The sequence below is a fragment of the Dermochelys coriacea genome, chromosome 12 (assembly GCF_009764565.3).
Source record: "Dermochelys coriacea isolate rDerCor1 chromosome 12, rDerCor1.pri.v4, whole genome shotgun sequence".
In the NCBI taxonomy this organism is placed as follows: Eukaryota; Metazoa; Chordata; order Testudines; family Dermochelyidae; genus Dermochelys; species Dermochelys coriacea.
The window spans coordinates 8,371,163-8,393,346 of record NC_050079.1 but is presented as its reverse complement, the minus strand read 5'-3'; the positions used below and the strand labels follow the sequence as shown (position 1 = coordinate 8,393,346).

At 42.0% G+C, this 22,184-nt stretch overlaps 1 protein-coding gene across 3 annotated transcripts in view; it reads right to left on the bottom strand.

The window, feature by feature from the left end:
• Positions 1-3,370: 3,370 nt before the first annotated feature.
• Positions 3,371-22,184, bottom strand: part of AMFR (autocrine motility factor receptor) — a 37,898-nt gene continuing 19,084 nt past the window's right edge. Inside the window, exons 8-14 of one of the 3 annotated variants that reach the window (XM_038368428.2) lie at positions 21,512-21,622; positions 19,105-19,295; positions 16,868-16,971; positions 14,246-14,362; positions 13,162-13,245; positions 6,676-6,860; positions 3,371-4,998 (exon numbers count right to left, since the gene is read on the bottom strand). In XM_038368428.2, the coding sequence (XP_038224356.1) occupies positions 4,851-4,998; positions 6,676-6,860; positions 13,162-13,245; positions 14,246-14,362; positions 16,868-16,971; positions 19,105-19,295; positions 21,512-21,622 (940 nt within the window). In that variant the 3' untranslated portion in view covers positions 3,371-4,850. Of the gene's footprint in view, positions 4,999-6,675; positions 6,861-13,161; positions 13,246-14,227; positions 14,363-16,867; positions 16,972-19,104; positions 19,296-21,511; positions 21,623-22,184 lie in introns of all 3 variants that reach the window. The other 2 variants (XM_038368427.2, XM_038368429.2) reach the window with 2 other exon arrangements.

Genomic DNA, 22,184 nt, shown 5'->3' with positions numbered 1-22,184 from the left:
GTTGCATATCACTACCTCTGACCCAGCAGCTCTGGGCTGCAGCAAGCTGCATGGATCTCTGCTTGTCTGCCGAGAACAGCACTGTGATTAAATGACCATAATTGCAGAGGCACATTCATACTGCGGCAATAGCTAATGAAGTGTCAGCATTTCCAGGGGCTTCGCAAGTTGGCCATTAAAAACCTGCTCCAGGAAGAAGTCTGGCAGAAAGTCCTACAGGCAGAGAAACCATCTTGGGGGATTTGGGTTCAGACCAGAGTACAGAGACTGACGTTTTCTAGGTTAGGAAGCATTTTTTCCCTAGGACTCTTTTCCTTCTGAAGATCCTCTCTAGATTTAGCAAGATCCACTTTGTAGAATCCCCTTCTCATTCTCCCTGGGACGGAAGGAGCTCCTGCACTCTACTGACGCTTAGAACAGGGCATGGCTGCCCTACAGAGTCTGGGGCTCTAAAAGGAAACTGGGCCATTATTGAGACTCGGGGGGGGTAGTGGCCAAGGGAGTAAAGTCCACAGTCAGCTTCCCTTGACAATGTTGCTATCGATGTTCTCGGTTTTAATGATGAGGCCTAAAAGATAGAGGGAGAGTTAATACTAGCTGGATTTACTGGACACCTACTGGGTTAGGAGACAGGCATACAGAATACAGAGGCACTATCCTGTGCCTGACAGAGGAGGAGTTAACCACTGTGTCACACACAGGTGTTCAGGAACAACAGGTGCCATGTTCCACTCTGAACCCAGCCCTGCAGATCTGGCTTAGGAACTCTAACCTAGAAACAGGATGGAAAATGTTTCTCAATGTTGTGCGAGCCACTGTCTTGCAACTGTGAGAATTTCCCTTGGGCAGGGAGCGTGACCGTCAGAGCTGGGGTTTTTGTGCTGAATCTGTTCGCCAGCCTACAGGGCAGGTAATTACTGATGGCATCATAGGAAAGCTTCTTGCCACAGAGATCCACTAGACTGTGCAATTCCAAGGGATGTGATGGAAGAGCCCCATTGGTTGACACATCTAGAACTAGGCTGGACAAGCCACTCGTAAATGTAGGGTAAGGGAATGACCCTGAACTCTCCCGCCAGGGAGGGGCTAGATAAAGTGATATGACTTGGCTATCTCGTATCTGATTCTAAATATTCCACAACTGTTTTTAATCTACTATGCACAGCTCTGCAGCCAGACATATTAATTCCAAGTACTGGAAGAAACACACCAGTTATAGAACACCATCGAAATGAAACACAGGCTGTTCCTCTGCCTGAAACGGGGCTAACAGCCTCCCAGGCATGCCGAGATCTACCCATGAGATCTTACTGAGGGTTCAGGTACAGCATCACATACGCACAGTAGCAGAGGGTTATTGATCAGTGTTGAACAGGAAAAACAGTATGCAAACTGTTAGGATTGCTAGTCTGGCTGCTTTGGACCGTACAATGCTCCCCACTGGGTCATGCCAAGGCAATTAATCACTACACAGTGCAGGGCTTGCATGCAATGGCAACAAAACCTTGTGGCCTGCAGCAAGGGAGCACACTGCTGCCCTATCAGGGCTCTCCTTTGGCAGCTCCATATACTCTCCTGCAAGCTTCTTGCCAGCAATTGGTAGAAGTAGAGTATGAGGCTGGCATTCTCTGCTCACGGTTGGTGCCCCCCTGACCCAGCAGGAACATTTGCCAAGCACTGATTCCAGGCCAGCTAGGCCCCCCCGGCTGCCAGTGAGTTTGATGAAGTAGCTGTAGAGCGGGATATATAAACAGCCAGGACCTTAATTTCACAGATACCCTCCCACTAACCTCCCCTAAGATGGGCATATCCGGGAAAGAGAACAGTCATCAGCAAAGGAAGTTCTTTCCCACAGCAGCAAGTCTTGTTCAGAAGGTTCTGTTATTTCTCCACGATCCTTGGTGTTTACAGTAGATTCCATGAGAACACACACAGTAGCTCTTCCTGGCCATGGTAGAGTTGGTCAGCACAAAGGCTTCTCCTCGGATGGACTCCATTCAAGGGAAACAGAACCAGAGTAAAAAAGAGGCAACGCTGCGTCTTCCTCCTCCAGGCATGAACAAGCCAATTATTGCTGAAGTAGATCACTTGGAAGGAGTGCTCCAATGTGAGGCTGCCACCCAGGGGACAGCTGGGAGAGTGGCACTTTTGGACCGTGGGATAAAGGAAACCATCCCTGGTGAACAGAAAGGGGTCGAGATGAAAGCACCAAGAGGGAGAAACACACCCAGGGTTTTGTCCAATGTCCCTCATTTTGAAGGGCGGCTACTCATTTTAGGTGTCCCCTCAGTTGTTGAAAAGTATTTACCTCACAAAGAATTATGAAAGTGTGATTAAAAGTTATTTAGAGAAAGGAGTCCCACACTATTTTAGCTTCCCCGTTTGACTAATTTGTGTGTCCCCCTCATTTCAGGTCACTCAGTGTCCTACAGTGGGGCCTCGGCAGGCTGAGAGATGGTCTTGTTCAAGTACAATTTATTGGCACCATCTTTTTTCCTTTTCATGCCAGTGTGAATGAACAAGGATAGTGTATAGGACAAGTTCCATAGAGGTAAATGACAAGAGGAATTAGGGACAATTGTTGTGATATATAATGTACAAAGCAGGCAAACTGTACTAAGCAATTGACAGGCTGATGCAGAGAAATGCAGAGCTGTCACAGAGCAGTGGCTTCCCAACTGACTAAGAAATAAGGGATGGACTCTGCAATAGTGCTCCCAGGCCTTAGTAAATAGAGGGGTAAGGAGCATGGCCCTCAGCACATGCAGGAGTTTTGACAGGCTGTCCTTTTCCGGAGAGGCAGAGGAATGGAGACAGGCTACAAATCAGGTGATGATGTCTCTGCAGACCCACAGCAGATATGGGAAACCCATCTGCCTGGTTACAAGGAACTCGAGCTCCCCAAAGGAAGATAGAACGAGTTCTTTCTCTCATATCAGCTTGGAATGGAAGATTGAAAAGCCTGAGATTTTCCTTGCACCTGACTGTCACCATTGGAACCTGGGAATCTCTGCCATTTGAGAGAAGAAACACTGAAATCTTAACGCACAGAATATTTTTAAATGAGCTCAGACCAAGATGAGGCTCAAAAGCTGCATTCTATGCAGCCTCCCTGGACAGCACTCCAATCCTCCTCCATCACTTTCAAGTTTGTAGCACTCATGGGTTTTAGCACCAACAGTTTCTGCACAGCTGAAGTTAGAAGAAATTCTCCAAAAGCCTGGAGTTGAGCGAATATGTTCCCTCTGCTTTTAGCAATGGAGGTGACCTTACTTTAACGGCTACACAAGACCTAAACCAGGCCACCTCTATAACAGTGATGCACTGGGAATAAGGAAAGTTGCATTAAAGAAACTTCAGGACAATTTCCAACACTGATCAAGAGGGGTGTTGTTTTTTAATTTTTTTAAACAATAAAACAAACAGCTGTGCTCTGAGCAAACCCAAATCTCTCTTACACACAAATATTTTAAAGTTTATTAACAGCATTGCAAAGTAAGGCATTCCAAAAGAGATCAAAATAAATTATCTTCTTCACCAAAACATTTCTGCGATTCATCCTTTCATTAAATTCACTTAAATGTCCTAAAAACCAGCAGTAAAAAAAAGTTACCAATAATTCTAGGTAATACTGGGCTGTTTCCAAAGGACATTGATACTAGAAGACACTCCTCAAAACATTTAAAATTAAGCCACTGCCATGTAAAACTCAGCTATGTAACCTAGGATTGTAGTTTTCAAATGTGTCTAAAGTCAAAAGGTCTTTAAATTTTTTGAGAAAAAGTTGGGGGATTTGTTCACAGCTAACCTAAAGTCCAGCAGTCTTGATTCTTGTTTCTGTACGTTCGATTAAACTAATGGGTACATTACTATACAATGCAGGGTTAAAAAAATAAAAAGCAAGATACTGTAGCTATCACTCGTCTCGTCAATAAAGTCCCATCCATCCGTGTATGGACCCTTCTTTGCATGTCACTCGAGAGACCAAATTTGTAGGTTTCAACTACGTTCCACCAACATATATTGTAACACCGATTTCAAATTTCTAATCTATTTGCCTGGTGCCCCCTTTTTAGCTTTACTCTTCTCAGCCACCCATCTGCTGCTGGCAATGAAATGCATAGAAAAATAAAAACTCCAGGGAGTGAGCAGAGCTAGAAATGGGAAGTGAGGAGGAGCTCAGAAAGGGTCAAATACATTGTTTTACTGAGACCAACATGAGCTAGCACCTCACTGTACAACTCATGCTTTACTTTTAAGTTTCGTAGCTAGATAACTGTGACCATCCAATGCGCTGCTCCCACATTCCAGCATTTATCGGTGTCCAAGCAGGCCTATGTAACATTTTTAACTCATTCTTGATATGTACAGTGGCTTGGCTGTGGCTGCAGCTGCCTGCTGACTTAAGGTGGGGTTCACTGTGAATCTCAACACTTCAATTCTTTCTTCTAATACTCTCCTTGGATGATCTCAAGCTAAACACGCAAGCACCTTCAGTGACCTACGCAAACAGCTGTTAATCTAGGCTGCAGTCTTTCCCTTGCCTCTGCTGCAGGCCTGCACCTTATGCTAGCAGCAGAAATCACGCCCAAGCTTTAAAAACCGCATTTGTTTGTGAAGCGTCACATAGAAAATATTACCAAAAGAAAAGGTTAATCTGTCAGCTGTCCAAACACTATTAGACCACATGCTTTATACAGCAGAGAGGCGCCGCCAGCTCACTCATCAGCACAGCTAGCTGAGCTCGGAAGAGAGACTTCCTGCTGGTATGAAGAGTGCAGGGTTTATTTATTTATTTATTTATTTAAACATTGCTCATGAGGAGGCGGTGGTGGCAGCAGCAGAGGGTGCTAAGAGGTCTGTTGCATCTGCAGTCTCCGTTCAGCAGCAGCGGCTAACATTCTGCGGCGCATGGTGACAGGGTCAGAGGCAGCACCCTCAGACAGAAAGGGGCTCTCAGAGGTGGAGTCCTCATCAGAGGTTTTGTTTAAATAACGCCTACAAGGATAAAGGGAAAAGATGAGTGAAAACAACCAACTGGCTTATTTTGGCTCTGAAAAGCGGCCATTCAGGGTTTAGCATTCAGAAAAGCAAGCGAGGGTTTAGGGTTAGGGAAAGTGGAAAAATACCTCAACTGCAGATCCATAAGCAGCATAAACTCAGACTTTTGCTATGGTTACCAGAAAGAGGACTATATTATCTACCATGCACTTTATATAGTTAACTTTCTGGTTGAAGCACGGAACTGGGAGTCTAAAGATCCAGGTTCTATTCCAATTTCTCACACCAATTCACTGTGTGGCTTAGGGCAAGTGACTTAACCTCTCTGTCTCTCCATGTCCCCTTCATTGAAACCGTGGTAGTACCTATCTCACAAGGATTAGTTCATAACATTTGTGAGTCCTAGGAGAGCTTTGGATGAAAGGTGCTCTTAAGATGTAAAGTGTTATATTATCAAAAATATAAAAAAGCAGCTTCCAGAGATAACATTCTGCTGCATTTTAAAATTAGTGTTAAAAGCAACAGTTTTGAATCCAACAGATCTAAAGATACAAGAAGTGAACTAGTAGTTTTATTAGGAAAGAAAAAATAATTTGCCTTTCTGAGTAAAATTTAGGATTTGAGGGAAGATGTGTCTGGGGACAGGTATATTTGAGGACAAATTTCTCAAGAGACTCTTAAAATGCACCCACAAGTCTTCAGCTATGTTCCATCTGAACACAAAAGGAGGTATTTAAAAAACGCAACAGGGTCTGTTTGCTGACAAAAAGGGCTGCACCTGCAAACAGCATGCATACACTTCTTGCAGGCCCATTTAACGTTTTGCTCATAACAGGTTGGCACAGAAACTTGTTCAATAGAAATGAACCGAACACTAAAAAATAATAAAATAATAATAATAATAATCTTGTTGTATGATACTCAGTCTCACTGGGCATTTTTGTGTGCATCAGCCAACTGATGCCCACCTGGCATTTATCAGAATTTATCAACCTTCACTAATATGAGCAGAATTTATTAAAAAAAGTTCAGTTCAATATGCAAACATTTATTAGCAGCCAAAAGAACCCATTTACAACCAGTCACTATTTTTAGTGGGGCAGGGGAGGGGACTGGGTTGAACTATGTGCAGAGTTTTTTGTACGGGGTACCATAACTGACCTATGTCACTTGGTGCTTAAGCAGAAACAAAAACGTGCTCGACACTTGAAAACAACTGTGTTTGACATGTGGTGTCAGATATAGTAAGGTATGAATGCAGGCACAGCCAAGAGGCAAGATGATGGTTTACTAGAAGTAGACTCAGCAGACTTGTAAACGATACTGGGTTCTCTTCTTTATGAAGGGCCTGATCCAGAGCCCACTGAAGTCACTGGAAGTCATTCCACTGATTTCAATGGACTCTGGATAAGGCCCTAGGTTAGGAGTTTACATTCACATCTTGTTGAGAAATGGGCCTAAGTCAGCACTTCACAATTGTGTTTTTGATAATGATGCTGTATTAGACAGAGTCCTGATCCCGCTGCAGCAGATACAGCTGTTGTTCCCATTATATTTTGCATAAACACATAAAGACAGGGGGGGAAGTCAGTGGTTACAGCCCAGACAAAATCCACTTTACAAGGTACCACTCTAATTATGTGGACAGTACTGTGTGTCAGGGATTGAGCATACTTGCGAGCTTGCTGCAGCAGGTCTTCCTTCCGCTGAACTAACATACGCTGCCTTTCATCAGCGGATTTGGAGAAGCGACTTCCTCTGGCCTCAAAATCTTCTGTCTCACTGGGCTCTGTTTCCATTTCACTGAACTCCACCATTTCTTCCAGTCTCGGACTGAGTTCAAGTGGCACTCTCTCAGTCTAGGATAAAGATAGGAGAGCAAAGAAAAAATTTATAGGAGTGTAAAACTTGACAACAGGGGGTTTCTATATCACAACAAGCAGCTACAGCCCTTTGGAACTATTAATAAGTGCAGAGGTTTTCAAGAAATTTAAGGGAAAAAGGCAGCCAACTCAGGTAGTTAATTCCTTAGGCTTCTTCACAAATTCCAGTCAAAATGTGCAGCAGGTCAAGCCAAAACATATTTTAAAGGAGTTAGAATTCTATAAAGCTGCATCACATTTAAGCTGTCAGATTATTAGTTTGGTTGTGGATTCAGAGAATAGACTAGCTATGAGATTGGTTTAATTTCCAAACGCAAAAATGTGGCACCTCTTGCCCTATTTAAAAATAAACAAAAACAACAAACCCACAAATCACAGCTTTTTACAGATGATTAAAAAGCCAAACACAAAAGGTGATGTAATGAAGGGTCTCATCTGGCCCACTTTAGGGTACAGAAGCAAAAAATTAAAAGGCAAAAAGAGTTCACAGCGAGACCACCCCCAACAGCAATTCAGCCTATTTCATAAGTACTAGCATTCACCAATTCCTTGGGTCTCAGTGTCATGCCTTTGGATTTAGAATTCTTAGAGCCTACAGACCACATGCGCACAAACTGCCACCGACTTCAACAGCTTTCCAGGAGCTAGATCTGCAGAATCAGGCCCCCATTTTGTAACTGAGCAACAAGAGTGTGATAAAGGTTATAAGAGGAACTCTAGCCCATCTACCACTAGTAGTTTGTTGTTGCATCTCTGTTTCCTGCGTACCTTCAGAGTCAGATCTTCCCTCTACTCTGTTACCTGAACTGTACCGTGTGTGCCTTTAACTTGTAAGCTCCTCAGGGCAGGAATTTCATTCTTGGCATTCTATTTAGCATCTTATACACACAACCTCTTGTAAAGGTCTGTGTAAATTTACAATGCTAGCTAAGCTGGAAACCATTATATGTTCCGCTTACTGAAGAGTGAGCTGAATCTGCTTAGTACGCTGAACATGGAAGAGCAAATGCACCTCAATGAAGCTACCTGTATCTGTTATCATATATATCAAACTCTTGATTAGCGCATCCAAGTTGCCAAGAAATTCTATTGTAATTATTCACCGAAATATACAAGCATAAATGACAAAACTAGATGATCAAACATCAACTGGAGATAGCATTTAAATATTATTTTGACTTGTAAACTGAGTAATAGCAACATTAAGCTCTTTTTTACAGTCACTCTTCTGATAAAGGCATTTTACTATATTTCTTTAAATCAGCAATAATCTCAATCCCTAAAATACTGCAGACTGAGAAATCTTACATTTCACCATGGAGTGGGGGAATTATAATTCGACCAAGGTTTCTAATCATCAGAGCATTGAAGTTCCGGAACAGCCTTCCAAGGGGAGCAGTGGGAGCAAAAAACCTAACTGGCTTCAAGACTGAGCTTGATAAATTTATGGAAGGAATGGTATGATGAGACTGCCTACAACAGCATGTAGTCTCTCTGTGACTGCTAGCAGCAAATATCTCCAACAGCCGATAATGGGACACTAGATGGGGAGGACTCTGAATCACTACAGAGAATTCTTTCCTGGGCATCTGGCTGGTGGATCTTGCTCAGGGTCTAACTGATCGCCATATTTGGGGTTGGGAAGGAATTTCCTCCCAGGTCAGATTGGCAGAGACCCTGGGGCTTTTCACCTTCCTCGGCAGCATGGGGCATGGGTCACTTGCAGGTTTAAACTAGTGTAAATGGTGGATTCTCTGTAACTCTAAGTCTTTAAAATCATTGTGTGAGGACTTCAGTAACTTAGCCAGAGATAACGGGTCTATTGTAGGAGAGAGTGGCTCCTGTGGCTTGCAACGTGCTGGAGGTCAGACTACAATCACTAGATGATCATGATGGTTCCTCCTGGCCTTAAAGTCTACAAGTCTATAATAATAGCACAACTTAGCTCTTACATAGTGCTTTTCATAGTTTAGTATCATTATCCCCTATTTTACAAATGGAGAAACTGAGGCACAGAGTGGTGAACTGACTTATCCAACGTCACTCAACAGCTGGGAATAGAACAGTCTCCTGATTCCAATCCAGTGCTCTGTCGACTAGGCTATATTTTCTCTCCAGAAAGAACTATTTCTACTTTTCCCCAAAAAGAACTATTCCAGATAAACAGGAAAATCATCACAGGGTGCCTAATTCTGCAAATTGTTTAACACTCTCCACTCTCAATGATTTAAGCTAAGCAGCCAGAGCTCCTTGAAGAAAGCACTTACCACATCTTGCAGAACCGAGCCTTAAGATAGAAAAATTCTGGGTTGGAATTTATTGTTACCACCAAAACACTTTTAATAATGAGTAATAGAAGAAGAAAAGGTTGAGCCTTTTTAAACTAAATTCAAAGCTAACAACAGGTTGACAGAGTAATTCTTTTACTTGCAACACCTTGCACAGTTTGTTATGTTAAGTTATGGTGGCATATATTGGCCCCAATCTTCAAAGTCTTTAATGCAAAAGGACCCAAGTACATCAGCAACTACAGCTTCATCTACAACCCTGCTAAGACACCTCTGGAAAGACTCGGATTACAAAATCCAGGAGTAAGGGCATGAAAGCTGGAGATAAAGCTTTCTCAAGGTGACTCAGTTGTGAAATTAGCTTCCCAAGATCAGATTAATATAGAGGCTGACCACTTTCCAGGTACTCCTCTGACAAAGCATTTCCACTATGATGATGGAATGTATTCTCCAAAGAGTCTCCTTGCTCAGAGAGGGGAGAAGAACAGAAAACTCCATGAAGTCTGCTAGGGTCTCAACCTGGAGCTTTAATTTACATGGGAAGCACTTCGATACAATTGTGATGAGAGCTACAAGAAACTCCAAGATAGAAGTATAGCAACATACCAAGCGCCACACATTTTGGAATCCAGCCTTCATCTGAAAATGTGGCATTAAGGATTCCATTGCTTCCCAATGTAATTTGTGGGAAGTGCACAAAGTTGTTGTACCATATTTGATGACAGTCTTGGAGACATAAAAAATTACTTGCTTGTAATAAGAGCTCTCTGAAAGCAGGATCCTCTAGTGAGCCATATTCTTGCATGCTGGCACAACCGTAAAGTTTAGAATCATCATTCTGATGAAGCAGCTGCGAACAAGACTCCAGAGGGTACATAAAGCTCCATAAGCTTAGAACTGGGTTGCCCATAGCACGACTTGCAGGATTTCTGCAGAGGCTATGGTTTGAATTCTTATGCATTTGGGAGAGTTTTCCAGCTTTTCCAACTGAGCCAAGTAGTCGTCACAGCAGTACAAGTACTGCGTGTCAGCATGGGAACCCGCCTCAACCCGCCAACAAAGCATTCAGTACTTCACTCCCCTTGACAGGTGGCCTACCAAAGCTCGTGAAAATTGAGTTGATGAACAAAGACACAGCTAAACTACTTAAGTGAAGTAATCAGCCTATACTGATTATGTCCTATCATATCAGGTTAGCATATACATACATACATACATACATACATACATACACACACACACACACACACACAAAGTTGCTAGCTAGTGCTAACCATGGTAACTTCAAGAAACGCATTACCTGAGCTAACAGCCTAAGAGCTTAGGTATCGTTTGCATCCAGGCAGACTGCCCTGACAACTGAAATGCATCAGAGAGGTAATACATTGTTCATGTCAGTTTCTACAGCCTAGTTGCTATGACTCCAAATCATCAACTGCATCTATTTCAACATCCAATTGTGCTGATGGCAGCCTGCTGAGAGTATAAATCTCCACAGTTTTAACATGAAAGCTGTAAACAGTGGAATGCATAGATTTCAACAACTGGTGAGCAAAACAAGTCATTTTTAAACCATGGGGGACAAATCAGTGCACCCATCTTGTTGATACCAATATCTTCGGAGCGCAAGCAGCAATGCATCAACTAATCTGATGTCAACAGAGGCCCATCAAACACGAAACTTCAACAGCTAGATCACATAATGGTGCTACTACTGCAGCAACCTTAAATACCCTCTTTATGAAAACCCCAAGACATGACCTTCTTGGGCCATTTAACAGTATGGAGGGGTTTATATCAATAGCGGTCCTTGCTTACACATTGAGGTGGAGGAGTGATGTAACAGAACTCTGTGGTCCCTTCAGAAAGCCTTGGAGCGAGTAACCCCACTTCCTTGGATCTCCAAGATGAAAGAATGGAAGCACCCTAGAATGAGCTCCTCCACCTCAGCCAGGGTCCACAGGACAGTCACCACAAACCCATAGCCAACAGCCAGACCTAGAAAAATCAGTATGGACCCCCACCTCCCTGCCTTTTTGACCTTTACTCGTGGCTAGGAAGTCATCAGCCAGTGAGACTAAGAATCTATGCCGTACTGGGGACTGAAGCAAGACTGAAAAGAGTGGAGGGAAAATGAAAGTGTCCGAGGGCTGAAGAATACCGTGCCACAACCTTCTCCCTGTTACTCAAAAAACAAAAGCTGAGACAGGCAAGACCATCAACATCAAAAGTCTGTTGTTCGAGCTGGGGACCGACAACTGTTCTTGAAGGAAGCCGGTAGCCTAACTAAAATCTCAGCCATTGTAGTACGAGAGAGAGCAATATCCCAAAACACAATAATAAAGGTTATGACAAGCCAAAAGATAAGACCAGCACTCAAATTAAACCACTTCCACACTTTAGAATCAACTCCTCTTACAAGTTTCAAGAGAAAAATGTGTTAATTGCACTAGGAGAATTTGTGATGCCTGCCAGGATTCTCTGTAGCACCCATCACCATAGGATCTAAGCATTACCAGTGCATTCACTTCTCAAGACGTGTCAACTATGCCATCAGAGGGTTTTCAGCTCTACCCTGAAATTTCACTATTAAGTCAGTTCCTAATGATCTATGACTAATCTCTTTAGAGAGGATACCTACCTTTGGATAAGCAAAGACTGCATTAATTTTCTTAAACTAGGTCAGTGGATTTTAATGTGAATGGAAGTATAAGCTTGAAGGAGCTGACTAGAGTCAGGGAGACATGAGACACTTGGACACTTTTTTGTTGGGCCAAGAGTGGAGAAAAACCCAAAAGAGGGAAAAACTACACAACAGTGAGGAAGGAGAGAGAAAGGGAGAGGACCATTGTTTGCACTGCTGATCTCACTTACCATTTTGATATGACCCCACAAATGAAGCAAGCATGGCGCCTTACAGAGAGGATAAAGGCATGGCCCAGATGCTCAGGGGGAGCGAGCGATGTTGGGTGCAGAGCTTGTGGCACCTGAAAGGACCCGGATTTACAGAGGGCAGGTGCCCAGCAGTTTCTGAAAATCTCCCTTGAAGTATTTCAAATTGGGCAATCAAAAATCACTAGTTGCTTTTAAAAATCTTGGCTATCACCCCTGCCTAAAGAACCTGATGCAAAGCAAGTTATGATGTACCACAGGGGGAGAGGAAGGTTTACATTTCCCTACTTCAGGAGGTTGCTTGTTTTCCACAGCAGGGCTATTCAGGTTATTAAAGGCTGCCAGAGGCCAGAAAATTCTGTATCTGATGATTCATTCCCTTCTAAATTCAACTACAGACGAAGGTAAAACGACTTCAGGTCAGGGAAAAACAATCTTAAAAACGAATCAAGTAAGAGACTCTAATCTTTCCTCCAAGCTTTAGTTTAGCCGACTTGCACCATTCTTTTAACTCCTTAAAGAGGGAAAGAAATGTTTTTCCTTCTGCTTCTGGGAAAAGTCAGAGAAAGGAAAACAATTAACTACCTTCCTCCCTTTCCCCTCCCCCCCATTTGTACCCATTCACTCATAGGCACCCCATACCCCCTAGATCCATCTCCCTCCCTGCCCCTCAACCACCACATGACAAAATCCCCATACATGAAAAAAAAAAAAAAATCCACTCATTAAAAGGGACAACATCCCCAAAGTCTCAGAGAAAATAAAGTGGAGCTCCCACCCTCCCCTTTAAGGGATCACCCTAAAGGATTCAGGGGTAGCAAGAAACCCTGCTCTGCAACTCCCTAACAGCCTTCCTTCCTCAGACGTGAAACAAGATGAAGAACTCCTTGAAAAACTGTCCTGTCACAGTCACCTACTGTGCTTTAGAACTGAAGCCTGACATTTTCTGTCCAGGTGTCACCAACGTGCACCAGTGGCCCAGGCACTGCAATACCCACAGGCAGAATTTACTGGTACTCTCTACTCTCTGGGTTCATTTCTCTGTTAACTTGGTTTCCTTTTACCATCGTGCTCCTGTGCTTTTTGTGCCAGCTTACCCGGGTAGCAGTTTCCGCTTCCTCCTGATCGGAATTATGCCTTTCCACGGGACTGTTTGACGCAGGTCTAACACTATCTGGATGCTGCAACACAAGCATCACAGATTTAATAAGCTACATGAAATGCATAAATAAATACAAGGCAGGTTCTAAGAATAAATTCAAGATCTGCCTTGCACCCCATAACACATTGTGCTTTCTTTCAAACAGATAAGTTAGCAAGAAAGAGAATATCCATCTGAGAGACACGGAATTACAGCCGCTTCCCCCACACACACTGATAGAAGGTACATACCAGGTAACCCTACAGTATCTGGTGTGTGCAGCACCAGAATTAGATATTCTTACTAACAGAAACGGGGCTCCCAGATTGTTTTACTGCAGTCCAGAATAAGTAATAAGACCTGGACATTATTTTGCTGACTACTTTCTTTGTAATACCCCCATCCCTCCAATGACATAGCTCAATCATACATCAGCAGAGAAAACAGCTGCAAATGTTATGATGCTACAGCAACGTGACCAAGGAGGTGCTTTGTAACTTTCTGAGCAAATTACCATTTAAGAAGAAATTTCTTACATTTGTTTTTAGCCCATATATAGTATTTTTGCTATACGAGAGTGAAAACATGGTGTTTCTGTAGCTTTAAGAAAGCAAGGAAATTCCATGAAAAAGCTGGGTTAATACAACAATACATTTGCAATTTTATAGGCACAGAAGTGGAGATAATCACAGTCACAGAACCCACAGCATCAGAATGCCAATTTTACACAGTATAGTAAGGCATTCAAATTAAATCCTATCCTGAAATACTAAATGCTATACTCTGTGCAAGGGCGCCTGAGTTAGGGTGGTAGTAGGAATTACCTGACTTTTATGCAGGAGAAATCCGAACAATGATGTTGCATTAACCCAACATTTGATACTGCTAGTGGATAATAAACAAGGAAGAACTGAAGAATCAACGTTACATTTTCCTAGTTCGTTCTTAAAATTCTCATCCATGTGAGGAATCTAGACAATCGGTAAAGTACGGTCCTGTCAGAACATGATCTCATGACTGACCTGTGTTGGGAAAGGTACCTGGATGCGCCCCTCTAAGATGTTGTCAGTTGTTATTTCTACCGAGCGTGTCAGCTGCAGATCCTGTAGAACTATATGGTAAGGAACCTGAGGGAACATCTCTTGAATCTGATGGGCCTGTAAAAAGCAAAATTTATAATATGAAAATCTGTGCGCAAAGTGCCTTAAAAAAAAGAGTCCTAATGGAAGGTCGAAGGCCCAGATTTTCAGAACCATGTATACATATGCCTAGTTTGTACCTGAAGTGACTGCAATTCCATTCCAGTTGCGGTAAACGTGCATGCAATGACAATAACTGCAAGAGCAAACTGGACACTCAAGTTCTGGCATTTATGTCGCTCTCATAAAAATGTCAGAACAACTGTATTGTTTGACGGCAACCTTGTGCATGTCCCACTTTCCCAGGGACAAGAGATGAGAAACTGTAGCTATTGCCACTTTGGCAAATGCAGCAAGAAAAGTTACAGGAATTACACACTAGAGAGGCTGGAATAACTTACATCCTGATGCAGAAAGATGAGACTAGGCTGACAATTTACTTACAAAATGAGGTGAAATTCTGATGCCACTAAAGTCAATGTCAAATCTCCAATTGACTCTCCTGGAGCCAGGATTTCATTATAAAACTTCGCCCTTGAAAGAATACAGGCTTCAAAAAACACCTCACATATACTCTTTTAATGAAGGTATTTTTTCATGAGTGTTTATACCATCAATATTTAATCTTTCAGTGATTGAAAATTAACTCAATGTTTAACATTTACTATACTCAATCCCAGATTAACGCCAACATGGCATTGATAACCCAAGGGACTAGTAGTGTCCATTTTAAATAATCTACACTCTCTCTCTCTCTCTCTCAAGCTGTTCAGGCTAGAAACCGATATGTTATTATCATCTGAAAGCCTGAGAAAACAGCTTTCAAATGGATTAAAGCATGAACAATTAACAAGTCATTGGATTTCAAGCTGTTTAAATGGTGTACAACTAAAACAAAGAAAGGCAAGAGGGCAATCAAAATAATGTGCTTTTAAAGGTCCAAAAAGTCTTAATAAATGCCAGGCCTAAAAAAAAAACCAAACAAAACATTACATGACCAGTACAAGTGCGTTCAGGATCAGTAAACCTTTCCAATGCTCAGAAAGAAAAAAAAAAAAAAACAACCAAACACATGGCAAATGGTCTGTTGGACAGTGGGGAGAAAACCAGGCACATACTGGATGGCACTTTCAAATAGCTCACAAAGCAAGAACAGAGGTACAATACACGTAACAACAGCCTTCCCTTTTTATTAATCTGTGACCAAAGTAACAGGTTTAGCATTTCAGCCACTGGTGGCCTCTTTCTTTGAATACTCTATTAGGGTTTTTTTCAGATAACACGAAGCAGAATTTTGTTTGGTTTCCAATTTAAAAATACATAATACTTGGGTTTACTAACACACTGGTCTTTTTCCTTACATTAGGCAATTTAAAGTACAATACTGAAATATATTCAAATATGCATGACCCTTATAAATTATTAGTCATCCTAAATATAACTTCCATCCTGTGTCATCCTGTTTAGTCAAAAAGAATAGCCAGTGTCTGCTTAAATACTCTGTGCACAGTTAACTTGAATAAAGTTATTACAGTTGATAGTCTGCAAACCCAAAAATATTCAAAAAAACTGTGGTCTCACCCCACACAGATTCAACAACAGAGATGGCACTGCAGTAAGGTCTTGTATCAGGTAGATGTCATTGTTTTTACAAGATACACCGATGAACAATTACTAATATGCTATGAAATTGGGTATCAAATAATTCAGATTAAACTATATTTGTCAGATTAAATGAACTAAATACATTTTGTGATGTAATTTCCTTGACTTTGCTATCATGTGCTATCGTTTATGCACTAATCCACAAAATCTGGTAATTTATAATCAGTGTCCCAGTCCTCAATGTGAATTAACAAGGTTCTGCTGTACTAAGAGAGCATCATCTCATTGATATGTGTTTGAACACAAAGCTCTATGTAAGTGCTCAGCACCATTAATAACAGTGATGAGTACTCTAGCAACTATAATCCTAAAAGAAAAGAAACATACAGAGACGGGCTACAACACTACTGCAAACAGAGACAGTTTTGTCAGTTTAAGGCCTAATTTTGCTACCACTGAAGTCAATGGCAAAACACTCAGGATGCAGAATCAGAACCTTTGTTACTATGAACTGTGTGTGGAATGAAATACCGGAGAGGACCATTAGACGGCAACACCAAGCAAACAGAGAAGCAGCTCTATGGCCTAGTCCTTGAAGTCACACCAACCTATCTATCCTCATCCACTATATCCTGTTGCAAGCGGTGCACAATGTTAACAAGGACTTATGGTCTCCGCTCACTTCAGTTTCCTCCACTGTCCATTTATTTTCACACATCAGCACTGCTAACATGCAAACCCAGCTCTAGACGTCAATAGAGCTGCACCCACATAAGCTAGGGAGTCTATATGGTGAAGCCTTGAGCTTGGCATCTCCTAGAGATTTCAATGTCTCCACTCACTCTCAGTTCACATACATCCCTTTCACTCCAACACAGACTGGCATGCATAGGAGTACAACCTATTAATCAGTCTTACCATAGCATTGAGCTGTGAGTTGCTCGCTTGCGCAATACCCAGAATATTAGTAGTGTGCATCACTTCCACTGAAAAACTAGGCAGCCAGCTAGCGATACGAGAGCCTAAGAACAAGAAACCAAAAGGAAGGTCAGGCAGGAATAAAAGGTTTTCAGCAATCTGAGCTTTTCCCATGTGTGTTTAATTCCATCACCTATAATTATAGAAAATGAATAAGGTGAATTCTATAATGGATTCCATTCTAAGCACGTCTCCCAAATGGGGAGAAAGTAGGAACAAAGACAAATATATCCCTCTCCTCATAACTGTCACTATTTGTTTGAAATGTACATATTAACATTTCACTAAACCAGCCACTACTGATCTGCGGTTGATCTGTCACAATATTTTTACTTTTAAACAAAAACTGGTCGGGGGGAGGAGGGAGTCTTGAATAGTTTGGGGACTATCAGGGAATCAAGAGGACATGAACTCCATTACAGCACCAGTAACCTACAGGTAAGTTCTAGGTTGTGGAGTAAAAATACCTGCTCATTGACAAAGAGAAAACTCTAGGGTCAAATTCAGCTGTGGTGTAAGTGGGTGCAACCCCATCAATTTCCATAAAGATGCATCTGCCTATAAAGAGCTAACTTTGGCCCCTGTTGTTTCACAATCATGCTGCCAGTATCACTGGGCAAGTGCTGCTGTGCAGGAGGCTGGAGCAATCGCCCTGAGTGATCCTCTGCCTCTTCCTGTGGCAATTACAGGATCAGGCCTCCTTGAGTATGGAAAATGGATAAATCCTCATTCCTATTCCCTTCCTCATTTCTTATTTCTCTGTTAAGCGGTCCATGCCTTGCTCTAAGGAATAGCAGTTGCTGTCTCCCCAGCAGCCTCAGTGATCTCTCATATGAGGATGTTGGGGAGGGGAGCTTCTACTCGCAAGTGTCCTTAGGAGAGAGAAAATCAACACAGAAAATGGAGACTGTGCAGGAGGCTGTCTGCAGTGAAGCACCTGAATGCACCCAACAGGGACCAGCCCTTCTTCTCGTGGTTTTCTTGATTTGAAAGAGGTGAGATTACACAAACAGAATGGACAAATAAAGGTTCATTGTGTGGCAGTGCAGCATCTAAGTTAGAATGCCTGCTATGAGCATGCTGGGATCTCCACTAGGGCAGAGCCCAATCGTAGCTGCCTGCCAATGTGGACGCACACTTAACTGAAAAGGCTTTAAAATTACCAACAAGTGACAGAATTCCCCATGAGCTGGGGAAAGAAGGCATATGCTGGTGTCAAAGTTAACAAAAATTTCGAAGAACCTTTGCGCTAATGAGCTTTTTCTGTACCAGAAACAGCTTTTGTACCAGCATGCTGAGGGAACAGCATGATCCAGGACCACTGAGAAGTCCATGTGCTTTGTGCATATATATCATACGATATATTAATGAAGCCACCAGGACCACCTGATCAACTCTATTTTGAACATATGCTTTTAGCTAAGACCAAACTTTCATAGGCCTCTATGGGATTTCATATGACTCAGGTCTTGCAAGGCTCTTCCAAGTTTTGGCAGATAAATGGGGACTAGATGGTTAGTATAATTTTGGAGAAAGCCTTCAACACATGCCTGGTAAGATGTAACAGTCTTTCAAGAGTGGCCACCGATTAGCAAACAATTTGGATAGGCAGACAAACCCCAAGTGTTTCCTGCTCTGCCAATGAGCATGAGAATTTATGGAACAAAACAGTTCTAGAACTGTTAACCCTGTAGAAATCTAAGTGGCTACTCCCTTTTCCTTGAGTTACAGGAGGAAGGGAGCTTTGGATGGTCTTAGAAGAGTATGTTCAAGCCTCTTCAGAGGTGTGACAAAGCAAGTGTAGACATATCTGAGCTAGCTTTTAACTAGCAATAGCTTCACAGTGAAGCCATGACAGCAGCACTGGCTGTCCACGGCTGCCTGGGACCCCGTGTACATATTTGAGCAGCTAGCTTATGCTGCTGTGACTTCATTGCTATTGTTACGTCACAATGTGCTGCAGTCACCCCTCTGACTGCAGTGCAGACATACCCTATGAACCGATATTCACCTGTAACTAGGAAAAGGAACTGTATGACTGAGAAAGCTGAAGGGGAGAGGAAATTTTTGTACAGTTCAGGTTTATACTGGACCACAATGAGGATCTTATTTACAGAGAAGGCTGCTGCTCTTTTGTTTTTCTGGATAACATCAACTGTAAAACCTGGTTAACTAACCGTCGAAGTGGAAGAAGTGATTGTGCTGGGTCAAGCGAGGTCTGCCTTCTGCTACTGCCACAGGTACCAAATTCTCATCTAGGGTCTCCCTCTGGTGGTCCTCTCTAACTCGGTGGTTGTCAGTGATATTGAGAGACATTCTACAGGTGGGGCAGGATGTATCCTGTTCAAGCCAGGAACGCAGGCATGAGCTGACAAGAAACCAGGCAACAGAAAACCATAGTAAGCATATAGCATTTGTCTGAGATATCAACATCATAGGTACACAGAGAAGCAGAAGTGTAACAATCACACCTCACAATATTCTCTGCAACACATTAATATGTCTGATTGCTGTTACTTCAGGTAGCTGTAAAATGTAATAGACCATCTGATCAGCTTCTGATGACTACATCACTTGATTTGTCTTTTCAGCTGAACAAACCCAAGTGAAAGTGTTAGTACCTTGCTTTTCTACCCACACTTCCAGACAGACCCTCTTCAGGTCTAGAGAAGCCTTGCACAGATTTACTTGCCCAAATAGCCCAGAGCATGTAAATTTTAGTTTGGAAAGGGAAGTCAAATGATCATCATCATAAAGAGCAGGTGAGCAGATTTTGTGGCTGTGATAGTAAATCTTCAAGGCCTTTTTAGCCAGGCTGGTCTGGAGTTCGCATTCCAAAGAACTGTTCAAATTTTTCTTCAGAGAGTTAACCTTACTTATGCTATTGACAAGGGGCCTATCACTGTGAGAATTTTATGGACTAAGATTTATTGATGCAAGCAATAATGCATTTATTTTCTAGATTCATTTACATCTACAATTCTTGGGGTCCCAGGACTTACTGGGATCCACTAAGCACTTTGTCTGCTTTCTGATTCAGACTGCCTAGACTGCAATGAGAAATCACGCAGAATTCAGAATTGTATTCTCTTGCAGAAATTCAATACAATTTCTTAAACCATAAACTTAGTGCTCATTTAATACACTTAATCAGAAGCTCTCAATGCACTTTATAGAGTCTCAGTATCTCTCATCCCCATTTTACAGACGGTGAAACTCAGGTGAAAGAAGACTTGTTCAATGTCAAACTACAAGTCAATGGCAAAGCCAAGAATATAACCCACTAGACTCAGTGCAAGGCCGTATTCTAATGGCTCAAGCTGTCCATCTACATATGATGATGTACGAATAAATATCTAGATATGATGGTAATGAGCACACTAGTAACACCAAAGTAGATATAATGAAAATTTAGCCAACTACATCAGCTTGCTCCTCAGAAGAGTGTACCAAGAAGCATGTTAGTGGTGTCAATGATATAAAGTCATCACTTACTGTACCAAACAAGTGCTGGACATTGTAAGACAGTGAATTCAAACAAAATTCTTCTCAAAATTAAAGATGGGATTTTCAAAGGAGCATAAAGGAGTTAGGTACCTAACTCCCAGTGAAATTCAATAGGATTTGGGCTAACACGATTTGACTCCTTTGAAAACCCAGCTAAAAGGCACAAGGCTGAACTCAACCACATGAATCTGGGCTACCATCTGTTTTTGTACATCTTGCACATATGCGGACATAGTTTATGATTTTATGTGAACAAAAGCTATTCCACCACCTCCCAATGCTAAAAATAAATAGCTATGCACTCCCACATATCTGAGAACAAGAATGAAAACTTCATGTTTAGCATGCTAGTAGAAAAAGAACAATGATGAGACGAGAGAATTAATTCTTAGAAGGTATGAAGTAAATTTATTAGATCAGGTTTTTACGTCTGAGTTTAAGTCATCCATTTTAACATGTTGCCTCTCTCACTAGCTAGCTGGCGCCATGCAGCTCAGAGTAACCTGAGTTCAGAAAGAATGCAAAGATGCCATTTTAGATACATGGAAAACAACTTTCTGAAGAGGAGAGCCTCTGTTTCTCAAGTACATGGCTGGTGATTAAATATTCATAGGGTTCTGTAGCTTTGTAAAAGGAGCTTCTGCAACAGCGACAAATTATCTCATTAGAGGCTTCATGGAATGCAGATAAATATTTATGAAAAGGTTTGAAGTGAACAACAACAAATTAGCCCCCAGATCATAACCTCTGATTTGATAACTAACAGCCAAGAGAGAGACAGGGAAGAAGCTATTAGCAAAAGAAACATGATCATACAACACGTGGACAAAGTATTTAACTGACCCTTCAAGTTAGTCAACAGGTACTTCAGAAAGCCCCGGCCTCCCTTCCCAACTCCCGCTTTTTTTGTTTTAAGCACAAGGGTAAGGTGTTGTCTCTGGTTTTTCATCTACCACCCAAAAAATAATAAATGTTCCTGGAGGAAATGAAGGTAGAGAAAAAAAGCTAAGCTTGCTCAAAACCAAAGCATCTATATACAGCAAGGTACTTTCTGCAATCAATTCACCAGATACATACTTGTGGAAGAGATGCCCACATGGGAGTTTACGGGCAGTCTGCATGGAGTCCCAGCAAATGGCGCAGTCATCATTATTGACAGCTAGCTCTTCAGGAGTTGCAACTGCAAACCTACAATGGGAACAGACAAAACAATGATCACACCAACCCCAGGACAGCTACAAACCTAAAAGTTCTCCCATTAGAAACCCTTATTCATTGCGCTAGCCATTCACTCTGGGTTGATGTAGAACAATAGTTTGCAGCTTTTTCCAAAACACGACCACACGTTAGAAGAGAAGAAAGTTCTGGAGTTCATAGCATCATTTTTGGAAACCCTGTCCCATCTAGTTATGAAAAGGAAAGATGGCCATGGACCTCCTTGCTACTCCTCCAAGACTCATCATCGTTAAGCTGAAAACACACAAGGTATAGCATGCAGGAGTCTCGGCTTAAGAATAAAGTTATACTTTTTAAAACCAAATTCAGCTGTTTACATCAACGTGGAAGTTCTTCTCTTATCTGGTGTTATCGTTTGTGGTTTCAGGCAATTTTATACTCCCCCATATACACATTAAAAAAAAGTTTAAGATAAAACTATGCAGACAATTAGTTTCTAGTAGCCAAGTGCAGAGGCTATGGTGATGAGTGCCATAGGAAAGCTTTTCAATAAAATTAGTGAAGAACGTGCTAT